Below are 13,083 nucleotides of genomic sequence, written 5' to 3'. Positions count from 1 at the left end.
ATATATCAATCTTCAATCATCTTTTCATGATAGTGCCTAAATCATTATGCTTTTTATGCATACTAAAACTTACTTATATTTTTAATATTGATTAAGTTTCTTAATTTTTTTGGTCAACTAACAATTTTTTTCTAAAATATTACATTACCCAAATTTAATACTGTCTGTACATTACAGTGTAAGGAGTAAAATAAAAAATATGACAATTAGGATCAACAAAATCACAACAAAAATATTTATTTAAAAAATATTGCTTATTCTATTAATGTGCTACAAAAAAGTTACTTAACAAGGAAAAAATAGAGAGATGAGAAGAAAAAATTTCTTTATTAATTTAGAGGTTCATTTCCTTAAATTTTAATACAAAATTGTAAAATATTAAAAATATTAAAATATTAAATTAGGTGGTTTAATGTTTTAAATAATAATATTTAAATTATTCAATATTAAAATGCTTAATATTTTAAAAATATTTATTAAATTTTATTTTAACAAAATTTTAGGGTGTCTAGCACTCTTAAAAAAAGATTTTAAAGTACTTGGCACTTTTAAAAAAAGAGTTTAGAGGCAAATTAATATCAAAAGATATAATTAAAATCTTACATGTCATTATACATGGACCCCACTCACATATCATGTCAACAAATAATGGCAGAGTTAACGATTTATTAATGAGAGGGTTTTTTGCTTTTTGAAAAATGGTTCTAGGGTAAAATTGCCTTAGCTCTTATTAGTGTGAGGCACATAGCTCTTATTAATTATTTCCATCATTCTAAATTATAAGATACTTTTAAATAAAATTTTATATACTGATAAAGCTCATCAAATACACTATATAACTTTACTTTTTAAAATAAAAATATAAATTTTTAAAAATGCCCTTCATTTAATACTCAATTGACTAAAAAATATTGAAGAGGGACAATATATAGGAAGGATAATATCAAAAAAGTATCATTAATAAAATATTATTTTTATCAAAATATCTTATATTTTGGGATACTGAATTTTCCTTAAAAATGTCTTATAATTTGAGACGAAAGGAATAAGTCATAATTCAAGAAAAAATTTAAAATGAAGGTATGAAGGTAGTAGATTTAATTGTGAGACATCAGAACAAACTTCACTAAAAATGATATTAGCATATATATTATCAAAAAGATTCATATAGTATAGGGTCGTTATTTAATAATTTTCTAAGTACAACCTGATTTCAAGTGTGCATGTTATAAGACACACAAGTTAATGTAGTAGAGCATTATATTCCAAAAGTACAAAAAGGGGGAAAAACTGCGCATAGGAAAATTTTCCATTTGAATTCTTCTGCCACTTGTGGAGTTCTATTTTCTAAATGAACAAATCAATATATATACAAACATGTCATATAAATCTCCAATCTCCAATAGATCCCACAGAAAATGTAGCAGGACAGCAATTAACAAGCTCTTCTAGTTCAGAGATTTTCCAGGTGTGCCACTCAGTCTTCGATTATGAACATGATCTCCATTGCTTCTGTTCGTCAACACTTCTCACAGCTAGAAAATTAGCAGATGATGAACAGATCATTTCAGTAAAACGACATTCTGGTTTGATGAATACAAGTGTCAAGAATTTCATGAAGATATACATGCTCATCGAGGCTTGGCTGAATGAAGTTGAGCTTCGGGACTTTTGCTATACAAAGCTTTTTTTAGCTAATTAGCCTTTCACAGCATCTCTGGCTTTCCTGCGTTGTCATAGAAATATCGATACAAAGGTTGAAACATTGCCAATGCTTCACCTATTCTAACGGATCAATTGAATGCATTAAGATAAAGCCATCGATGGTGGTGACAGTTCATCTGCACTTTTGATAACTTCCTCATAGAACATCAACTGACGGGGAAGATGAAGATTGCCACTAAGATGGTGGAAGCTTCAAGCATGTGGTTCTGTGGACAAGATTTCTTGTGAGGCTAGGATCATCACAGATTTGCTTTACATATATACGTTGAAAATCAGGATAGTCCAAAGACATGGTATTTGGCTTAGCATTTCTGCACATGGAAAAAAATAAAAGCATAAGATAGAATTATAATTACACAGGCAAACATATTTTTTGAAAATAAACATATTGCTGATGTGCATTAGTTGTTAGATAAAACAAAACTCATGTACATTTTGCCACACGATCAGATGATGTGCATGAGTTTCTGTATATGTAGTGCTATGAGGGCATAACTAATGACATTTATTGTGGTTGTAAAATTATGAACACTCAATGAAACTTTGCATGATGATCATATTATTAGGATTTTCATCTCCAAATAGAGCTTACAAAAGTTTTTTTCTAAACTGCTAAAACACATCCTTGGAAACTACCAACAATGTAAGGTTAGTATCATTACTGGAATCACAAGTAAAATCCAACCATGTTGCTTATAGGAGAAGTTCCATGAGATGCCGAGGTAGATGAAGATCACAAGAAGGATTGGCAGTACATGGGATGGTATATGATAATAGGAAACTCAGGATAGTCTAAAGACTTGGTATCTGGCTAAGCATTCCTCCCCAAGGAGCAAAAATGAGCTTAAGTCAATGGATTAAAGAAATTGAACATGTACACTGACCTTAAATCTTGTTGCAAAATCATATATGCCTTCCCATCATCAATTTTTTAACGTATCTTCCCATCATCAATGAAGAAGCAAGATATACTATTTCACATAGATTAGGAAATTGTTTAAGTTGGTTATTATAAAAATTCTGTGTTGATTTTCCTAAAATATTCCCTTCCTTTTAATCATTTACTCCTTTAAGTCTTATTTATAAGTCACTTCTAACATATTTTATTATAATAAAAGAAAATCTTAAACCTTATTAATTTTATATTAAATTAAAGTTTTTACTTCTATCCATAATAAGGACAAAAAATTATTTTAAATAATTTTTTTAATATTTAATAAGGGCATAAAAGTAAAAGTGAATATAAAAAATAGTGAAGTGTCCTGTAAAAAAGGAGTTAATCTTTTCCCACTATCCTATAAATAGACCTAGTGGAGTATATTAAAAACTACTCTAATTAATTGCACACATTAATATTTGCAATCAATATGTATCAAGTAAAGAATTTTTTTCCTAAAATAGATATTTATTTACATGAAATTATTTGATATAAAAAAAGTTTTCAAATATGATTATTATTGTCAAAATACAATCTTACACATGTAATTTGAAAATTAAATTCGTTTAATTTCAAAATTTTGTTGAAGAAGTGGGCAAATATTACAAGACGTCATCGTTTATTAATGAGTCGTACACATTCCCCTCTGTAAGGGGGGGAAAAATTGACTCGTACACGTTCACATTTCCATTCAAGAATTTTGCTGCTCACAAATACTTTAACAATTGCACATCGTTTTTAATTTACAGAGGGAAAAAAATTGACTCGTACACGTTCACATTTCCCTGCAAGAATTTTGCTGCTCACAAAAACTTTAACAATTGCACATCGTTTTTAATTTTATTAAAGATAGAGAAAGTGCAAAAAAAAAATAATAATAAAGCCAAGAAACACAATAATATTAAAATATGGACCTTTAATCAAGAAAGAATATTAGTGATAGTGAGGAAACTCTATATACGCATCGTAACTCCCAGGGAATATCAAAATAATAAATAAAATTTAAGAAATTATATTTTACTGGGAAGAAATTCAATAGTGCAAGACTGCAAGGCTTCTTATTTATGGGAATAAGTTTCAACTTGACAAAGAACAAAAAGAGAAAAGAAAAAAGTAAATAGAGGGAACCAAACAAGTAATTTAAAGTCCAAAAAAAAAAATATAATCTGTACCCAGGATTAAAACTAAAGACTAGGAGCTTATTGAGTTTCAGATTCCCATGTGAAAAAAAGAAAAATACAATGATAATTTTGCAGATTTTGATTAGACTACAAAATATGGTGCCTTTATTTTTTGTAAAAAAAAAAAACAGAGAGAAAATGTCAAAACAATGAAATCAACTTCTTAACGGAGAAGGTGGAAAATAAAAACCTGCAAGAGAATGCAGTTCCATCTAATATATATCAACGTGTAGAATGAGAGAAATTTTATGCGAGCATGGTCCATCCACTTCTTTGTACCGCTACTTTAATAATGAACTATCTCCTAAAATATATATTGAAGAAAGGGAGTTGGGTAAACCTTCCTCTCGCACCACAGACAGCCTCACAGCAGAGAGGCAACGGAAAAAAAAAAAAAAAAGCAACCACTTACCTCCGCAGTGGCAGGCGAACGACGGGAAAAGGGAAGCTGACAAGTTGCCGGCGGTAGGGAGAGGAATGAAGGATGATGGCAAGGAGGAGAAGAGCAGAGAACACGCGGAAGATCTCTCGAGCACTCGCTGAATGTGGAGTTCCAATGGCAGAGGAGAAAGAGAAAAATATCTTTAACATTGGGAATTTGGGAAACTTGGCACAAGGAAAATTATAAGAAAAGATAAATTTTTTCTGTAATTTAAACCAAATAAAATTAATTTTTTTGTAGAATTCAAACTTTAAATCTTAAAAAGTTGCTAACATAACTTCTATTAAACTGTGACTTTTCATTTGTTATTAAACTTATTTAAATAAAATATTCATTAAAAAAATTATTTAATTTAAAATTTAGATTCATTAAAAAAAGTAAAAAATTAAGAATTAAAATTGAAATATTATTTTAAAATAAAACTATCTAAGAAATAAACAAATTTTTTTTCAATACAAAAGAAACAATATTTTATTGGGAAGACATTGGATAGTGCAAGGCTTCTTATTTATAGGTAGGCTGTGCACATTTTCCCAATGCTTAATGAACCCTGCCTTACCCGACCCATTAGGACGTACTCCAACCCAAACAAATGCCATTTTTTAAAATTATATTTATTTTATGGTATTTTTTGTTGTTGAGATTTATCATGAACTAAAATATTTTATGGTCTTTTTTAAACATTTCTTGTCATTATAATTGTTTTAATCCCTTTCAAAATTTAAAATTTATTTTTTAACTTAATATCATGTAAAAGTAATCGATAGTTATTGAACATATGCAACTTTTTAAAAATTATTTTTATTCTAATATTAGTTTTATAAAGAACATATTTTCAATGATAGTAATTATATTTTTTCAAATAATTCTTTTTATATATTTGTCAAAAAACTAAGTTTCAACTTAATAAAGAATAAAAACAAAAAAAATAAAAAGTGAATAGACAGAACCAAACAAGTAATTTAAAGTCCTAAACAAAAACTATATACTCCTTCCGTTCAAAAAATATAAGGCAATTTTTGAAGAATTAAATATTAAAAAAATGTAAGATATTTTTAATTTTTAAAGGTGTAATCATTGCCTTTTTTTAAAAAAAAAGTGATCTTATTGATAAATGACTTTATATTTATTATAAAGTGTTTAATAGGGGTAAATATAAAAAGATATAGTTAGTTTAAAAGCAAGTAATTACTTTATTGAGAGGTGAGATTCAATTAAAAATGCTTTATATTTTTTAATGGGGAGAATAATCTTTAATCCTAGGATTAAAACTAAGAGACTAGGAGCTTATTGAGTTTCAGATTCCCATGTAAAAAAAAATTACAATGACACTTTTGTGGATTTTGAGTAGACTACAAAATATGGTGCCCTTACTGTTTTTTGTAAAAAATAGTATAAATGTCAAAACAATGAAATCAACTTATTAGTGTGGAAGGTAAAAAAATTACCTGGAAGGGAATTCAGTCCCGTCTACTCTATATACACATGTGGAATGTGAGAAATTTTATGTCAGTAATGGACTTTTTCCTTCAATAGATATTGAAGAAAGGGAGTTCGGTAAACCTTCCCCCGGCAAGCATCGAATATTTGGGCAATCCCTAATATATAAGACTTGAAGGGATGTGAGGGAGAGAAGGCCATTGTTGTTTATTTTTGTCAACTTTGAACATTTAATAAGTTGAAGAGATGTAAGGTTTGGCGGCAACTGTTACTCTTCCAAAAAAGACTTAGCATTTTCAAAATCATGACAACCCACATATAAGTCTTGTAGAGAATGAAGCCTGTGCAAACCCCAGCTCATATGAGAAGCTATGAGCTTCAGATAATCATTTATTGTAATTTTGACAAGGCTTAAAGGAAAGCGTCTTTGAGGAACCAATTGCAGCTGTGGACAGCCATATAGCCATAAAGAATGAAGACAAGGGAGCTGTGCATGCATGTCTTCATGAAGTGACTTCAGATGGGTCATCTTAGAAAGAAAGATCCATTCAAGTTTCGAACACCTTCTTATATAAATTGCATTAAGGCGAGGAAAACATTCACCTTCAAAATGCTTCCATTCTTCCAATTCCCACATATCTTCAATTTTCAAATATTTAAGGGATAAAAATGGAGCAATTGACAAATTCTGCCCGTAAAACTCTTGCCCAACTGGTGGTAAGCAAAAGCAATATTTACACGTCATCAACTCAAGAGATACTAAATTAAGTAAATAAGGAGCACCCATCCAGTCCGCAAATCTTGTGCCACAATAGTTTCTAATAACAAGACCTTTTAAGTTTCTATGAGGTTGAAAGACCTCCAAAACAGACCTTTCATTTTGTGAATCATCATTGTTTCCACTCCATTTTAAAATTAATTCATTCAAGTAATTCTTCTCCTTCATATTGGCGTCCTCGGCATCCATTTGATCATTGATGTTATCTAACTTTGAAATCTTAAGGCTATCTAGAAGATAATTGAGATTTTCTAACTCCCAAACATTGAACCTATTTTGCTTTCCCACATAGAACCTTGTCAATACTTGAAGATGTTTCATCCTTCCAGTGTTCATTGGCATCTTCGTTATATTAGTCCCAACCATATCAAGATTTCAAAGATTGCTGAGATTGTGCAAATCTGATTGTAATGACTTTAAATTTTAAATTAAATAATTCTTTTTCTTTTCTTTTTTCAATTGATATTTTATTTAATTGTTCTGGTTATACAGCAAATGAAGAGTGGTGGTTTAGTAAAACTTATAATAATAATTTATTTAAAGGTCTAGAGTTTGAATTCTTTAAAGCAATAGGTTAATTTTACTTTGTTTTAATTCTGAAGAAATTACTAAAATTGCTCTTATTTTTTATGTTAACAAAAAATTTGTGGTTCTTTTTTATAATTTTTTTCTATTATTTTTATATCAGATTTTTACACTTCTTCCCGTGCGAAAAAACAGAGCTTCGGGAGAGTTCATTCTTCCTTCTGTTCACCGACCTTGAGTCCCCTCATTCTTCAGCGTCGAGCCGTCTCTCTCTTGTCCTTGTTGTTGATTTCTTGGCTGCCGTCGACTTGAGCTGTCCTCACCGTTGTGGTTGGCCGCTGTAAGTGTGAAGACGCTGGTTCTGCTGTGATCGTTCTCTACTCTTTCAGGTTTGTACGGGTGCGTGTTCAGCGTTTCTATTTTCTTCCCTTCAACCGCTGGACGTTTGTGTGTGCATAGCAAGCTCAAATCATTTTCTTTTTCTGGTCTGAAATTTCTGTTTCCCCTCCTCGTTGAGCAGCTGGATTGAAACTCTCCTTGTCTTTTTCGGTGTGGTTCGGGAGCTAAACAGTGGCAGCTCCACTGCACGTTGGTTGGGGGTAAGACACTGATTCTTTCTCCTTCTCCTTCGGTTTCAATAGCAACGTCTATTCTCCTTCTTCCTTGGCCGAAGAGTGCGCCCCTGTTCCCCTCGGTTGCTGTCATGAATTTTTCTGAAGCTGAGTGGTAGTTTCGGTTGATACTATGCATTATCCTAAATTGGTGGTGGGTTGAATATTGATGACAGAATTAATGCTAGAAATTGATTAAATGGTTGATTGATTATTGTGAGTAAAATTGAGATGCACTCAAGATGTCTGTAGAAATGTTTGAGAGAAAAAATTTGTAAAAATAATGTTGTTAAATTGCTATAATTTAACTTGAAAAAGTTTATGTGCAAGAAATGGCTTGATTTATTAATTGAAATTTTAAAATATCAGATTAAGGATTATATAGAGTGTTTGTATGCTGCTTTGTTAAGTTTAAAGAAAGCATAAGAATAATTGATATGATTTATGATTGAAGATGAATTATAAGAAAGTATAAGAATGAATTAAAATATATCAAATAGTTCATTTGACTCAAGTATATTTTAATTGTTAAAATGATCGAAAGAATAATTTAGATGAATTAAAGTGACTAATTTTTATATAGAAGTTTAGTGAAGTTTATGTGTGTGTTTAGGTCTATAGATAATGTGGTGCTAAGCTTGATATGTATGAAAGAAGAATTTGATGGAATGTAAGAGTTCAATTTCTATATTGTTAGTTGAAGGAACATGCTTAAATAGTGATTTGAGTCACTAATTAACTTGGAATTCTAAAATATCTAAGGTAGATCATGTTAAAGTAAATGATGGTTGTGGCATTTCATTAAATTTTACTGAGGGTACAGAAAGAGGAGGAAATATTGTCTCTTGTTTTAATTGACTTGTTAATAAGTTAATTAATTGATAATGAATTTATAAATTGTATATTTCAGGTCGTTATATTGTTTGGAAATCGAATTTGAATGTTTACTAAGTGTTGAAAAATTACTTGATAAATAATTTTAGAATTATGATTTATTTGTCAGGAAATTAAGAGCATCTCTAGAATTAAAGAGAAAAATTAAGAGATGCAAGTTTTAAAATTTAAGAAAATTTTCAGGTGAGTGGGTAGTGTCCTAAATAATTTTTTGCAAAGTGTTTATAAAATTTCTTTATTTATATGTTTACATTATTCCTTTATAAATTGTATAGATATTCTTATCTATTTTAATTTTAGGATTCATACAATTTTTTTTACTTGCCTAACTTTTATATTAGCTGGTTATTATGGAATCTGCTTTATATTCATTAAGAATTATGCTACTGTTAAAGAGTATTTGATCTAGTGCATTAGTAACAGAATATTTATTCTAAACATTTTTGTTGTTTAAATTTTATGATTTATATTACATATAAAAAATGGTGATTCATGTATGGAGAAAATTAACAAGAAAATATGATAGTCGAATATTATATTTTGAAAAGAATGGTTTTCAATAAATGTTTCAACTCCATGTATGTTTGATTTTAATTAGGGGGATTGAGTTTAGAATGCTAGATGCTAATACCAGTTCCGTTAGCTCTTGGTGCATCATGGTACACCTAGCTAGTAAAGTGTTTGTAGGAAGTATTAGCTCCGTGCGCAGGCCAATGCACGTGGAATGAAAGGATGAATATTCGCGAACATCGTGCTCATGCTTGCTTCATGGGCTTCGTGCCTATGCTTGTTTCATGGTTTCTAATCATGCTTGATTATTTCATGGCTTTAAGTCGTGTTTATTGATTATTTGCTCTCGTGGACTGTGTGTCCATATTTGTTAATCATTATGATAAAGTCTCACTAAAAGTAAATTTTTAAAAACTTATTATTTTTAAATTTATTTTATTAAAACAAACTATTGTTTGATCGTATATGATTTTATATGGTGAATTTCCTCCTAAATTAGTTTTTTTAAAAAAAATTCATTGTTTTATATTATTTATTTGCAAACATTTTTTTATCATTGATTTTCTTTTATATAATTTTATGAGTTATACAATTATTGATAAATTATGAAATTTTAAAATTATTGGTTTAGTTCATGATTACATTATTGAGTAACTTTGTCATTTATTGTTAGTAAAATATGAGTTTTAATACTCCATAATTTGTTACTTTTACATGTTTTATCTATAATTTTTATTAGGATGCTACACACCAAAAAAATTTTTTGTCTCAAATAATGTAGTTGACCTTGCACCTCTTACTAATCATTGAGGGGCTTTATTATTTTTTTTTTGTTTTTGTTTTTTGGATAGTGGAAGCATACTTTAATCATTTATTTTAATGCAAATATTCATTATATTATACAATGGTACTTAATGCTCCAAGTATATTATAGTTAAGTTTTGGTCCTATTTTCTTATCATGTAATCTGCTAGTGTGGAGCTAAACTTTTTTTTGGATTAGCTGATAGGTTTATTGATTATAAAAAATTTGGGATGTTCTAGTTATAAGAGCGGCTCTGCCAAAATTTTCATTGAATATTTAAGACTTTATGAACTTTATAATCATACATATGCACATATATTATATAATTTATTGATCAATATAATTTATTTATCACTATTATAGCTTAATGGTTGGATAAATTAAGGCTTAGGGAATATGAGATTATCTCATATTCTGTGCCGGTCACACTCTTAGGATTAGGTGTGACACTAGTGGCAATTCAACCCTAAACTTACACCATTGCAATTTCAATATTTGCAAACTATGCACCTTACAAATTGAATCAGGTAACTTTCTAATCCCAGTACAAGAAAGGTCTAAATAATGCAAATTGATCAATTTGTACAAATCCTGAGGCAACTCAACAATTTGAGTGCAATAGTACAATTTCAAAGTTTGCAAATTATACATAGTGCAAATTGAATTCGGTAACTTTTCAATTCTACAATGAGAGAGGCCTAAATAATGAAGTTGCTTTAAATTGCATATACCATCACTTAATTTAATTTCAACACACTTTAAGCCCGAAATTCGCAAGTGCTTAAATCTTGAAAACATTTCAACAATACCAATGGGCAATTCCACTTGTGGTAGTTGAGCAAAACACCGTAACTGCTCACGCTCATAAATAGGTTCCAATGATATTTCGTGGCCCCAGGCTAAACTTGAGTTTGAACAACAGCGTATCTTTTCATTAATATTATTTTGCACCTTATCACACTCCATCCTCAAACAAAATCCTTCGAAGATTGATTTCGCCAAATCATTTACGAGGTTATGCATGATTAATTTGTCATCATTTCTTCTTGATTTCTCAACAAATGACCTTGATTCTAGTTCATCCAAAATTCCATCCCCCATTTCCTCCACAATTTTATTTCCTTGATTGCAATGTATCAAATCCTCTGCCATCCACATTTGGATTAAAGACTCCTTGTCAATTTCAAAGTTTTTAGCAAATATAGAACAAAATGCAAAACACCTCTTCAAATTAGAAGGAAGATAATGATAGCTTAGTCTTAGAGCTGGCATTATATTGGTCTCATCATCTGGTAATTGCCAAATCTCACTGCCAAGAATTTCATTCCAATATTTCTGCGATAACTTTGTATGCAAGAGATCACCCAATGATTTTATGGCTAGAGGCAACCCTTTGCAGTTTTGAACAATTTTTTTGCCAATTGACTCTAGATCTGAACACAAGCTAGCATCCTTGTTTTTGAACACATGTTCCACAAATAACTTCCATCCATCTTCTTCATTTAATAAAGCTATGTGATGCACTCTAACAGAGGCCATGACCAATGCTACCTTTTCACTACGTGTAGTAACAAGGATCTTACTTCCAGAAGCCCCAAAACAAAAAGGAACTTGTAACAATTCCCAATTAGATCTGTGCTCATTCCAGATATCATCAAGAACTAGAAAAAATTTCTTCCCCGTCAATTCCTCTTTCAGTTTCAATTGAAGCTGATTTAGATCTTCACATCCTGTTATTGAACATTCAAGTGCAGAAAGTATTGTTTTTGTAATTCCAAGAACATCAAATTCTTCTGAAATACACACCCAAACTTTGAGTTGAAATTGATCCTTCATTCTCCCATCATTGTACACCAGTTGAGCAAGAGTGGTTTTTCCCGACCCACCCATGCCCACTACAGAAATCACAAATAGTGGGTCCCTGCTCAGATCTTCATGGAGTAAAAGACGAATTATTTCTTCTTTATCACCATCTCTGCCATATATGCGGGACTCATCAGCCACCAGAGATGTAGTTGGCAATCTAAAGGATACTTTCCCACAAACTTCAACTTCCCTACCACCCCCAGAGCCTTCCTTCAATCCCAAAACGTCCTTTTGCTTTGCAAAGAACTCCAGGACGTCAAGCACTTCCTGGATTCTATCTACCATGTGTTTGTAAAATTGACTAACAAAAGAAGTGAAGCGACGTACCTTATTGGTAGCACCTTGATTCTCAGCTTCGATCTTCAACGTGGTCGCCTCAGTAGCAATCTCATCTAAGAGGTCATCAGCGTCAAAAACAGCATGTTTGAGCTCATAAAGCCACTTCTTGACATTAGAGTTTGTGTACTGCTTTGTTTCTGCATCATCAAGCGCTTGATTGACAGAGATGAGGGTGACGTGGAGCTTTTTAAGCAATCGATCCTCGAGCTTTCTTGATCGGAAGTAGTTGTATATATTAGAAGTAGGGCCCAGCCTATCAAAAACAACTTGAAGAGAAGCAGAGAGAAATGCTCCACCCACAACCCCCGCAGCCATGGTTTCTGGTATGCTAATCCGGGGAGATCAGTAGAAGAAATCAAGAAAGTTTTTTTGGGAACGAGAGCACAGAAGAGTCTAGCGTTGAATAATAATAGAGCTTCTTTTCTTTCATCCGCGGAATAATCTCAAAGCCGCGTGAATGGATAATAAAGTTGGATTTCTCTCTCCCTCTCTCTCTCTCTCTCCCTCTCTGTGTCTCTGTGCGAAGGACAATTGTGTAGTTTCCGTTGCTTAATTGCTTTTGCTTACCTTGCAACTAGTCGGAGTACGGACACTGACCGCTTGGCTGTTTCTTTCTAATTTTTTTTTTTTAACTTCTTGAATTGATAAATAACGTTAGCATCATTAATTGAGACAACCGTTATGATAATTTAAGAAAGTGATTAAAAATAAATTTTTCAAGTAGCAAACTAACATTTGTCTGACAGATAGAGCTACTTTCAATATTTTTTTTATTTTTATAACTAATTACCCGCATTATTAATTATATACTGATAAGAGTCCATTGTTAGTTTATAAAAAGGCCAAGAAAGAATTCAGTCAGAATGCAGTAATGAAGTAATTTGATAAGGTATTTGTTCACGTTGGATGACAACTTATGTTCTGTCAAACTTTTATTTATGCAGTTTATGTTTCTTGTCTTTAGAATGCTGAGTTGTTGTGTTATGTTTTTTTTTTTTTTTTTCTTTTGTAGCTGTAAGACATTATATGGA

The 13,083-nt window shown here is 30.8% G+C and overlaps 2 protein-coding genes across 2 annotated transcripts; both read right to left on the bottom strand.

The window, feature by feature from the left end:
* Nucleotides 1-5,993: 5,993 nt before the first annotated feature.
* LOC129286567 (putative disease resistance RPP13-like protein 1) lies at nt 5,994-6,845 on the bottom strand. Its single transcript, XM_054922508.1, has one exon. The coding sequence runs from the start codon at nt 6,843-6,845 to the stop codon at nt 5,994-5,996; it is 852 nt and encodes a 283-aa protein (XP_054778483.1).
* Nucleotides 6,846-10,270: 3,425 nt separating this feature from the next.
* On the bottom strand, nt 10,271-12,568 carry LOC129286566 (putative disease resistance RPP13-like protein 1). The gene has a single exon (XM_054922507.1). It carries the CDS (start codon nt 12,365-12,367, stop codon nt 10,271-10,273), a length of 2,097 nt encoding a protein of 698 aa, XP_054778482.1. The 5' UTR covers nt 12,368-12,568.
* Nucleotides 12,569-13,083: the final 515 nt, after the last annotated feature.

The sequence above is a fragment of the Prosopis cineraria genome, unplaced genomic scaffold (genome assembly GCF_029017545.1).
Source record: "Prosopis cineraria cultivar Desert tree isolate PC_DT_omini unplaced genomic scaffold, ASM2901754v1 PC11, whole genome shotgun sequence".
Lineage (NCBI taxonomy): Eukaryota > Viridiplantae > Streptophyta > Magnoliopsida > Fabales > Fabaceae > Prosopis > Prosopis cineraria.
Note: the sequence above shows the minus strand (reverse complement) of the source record. Positions and strands in the feature narration are given on the sequence as shown.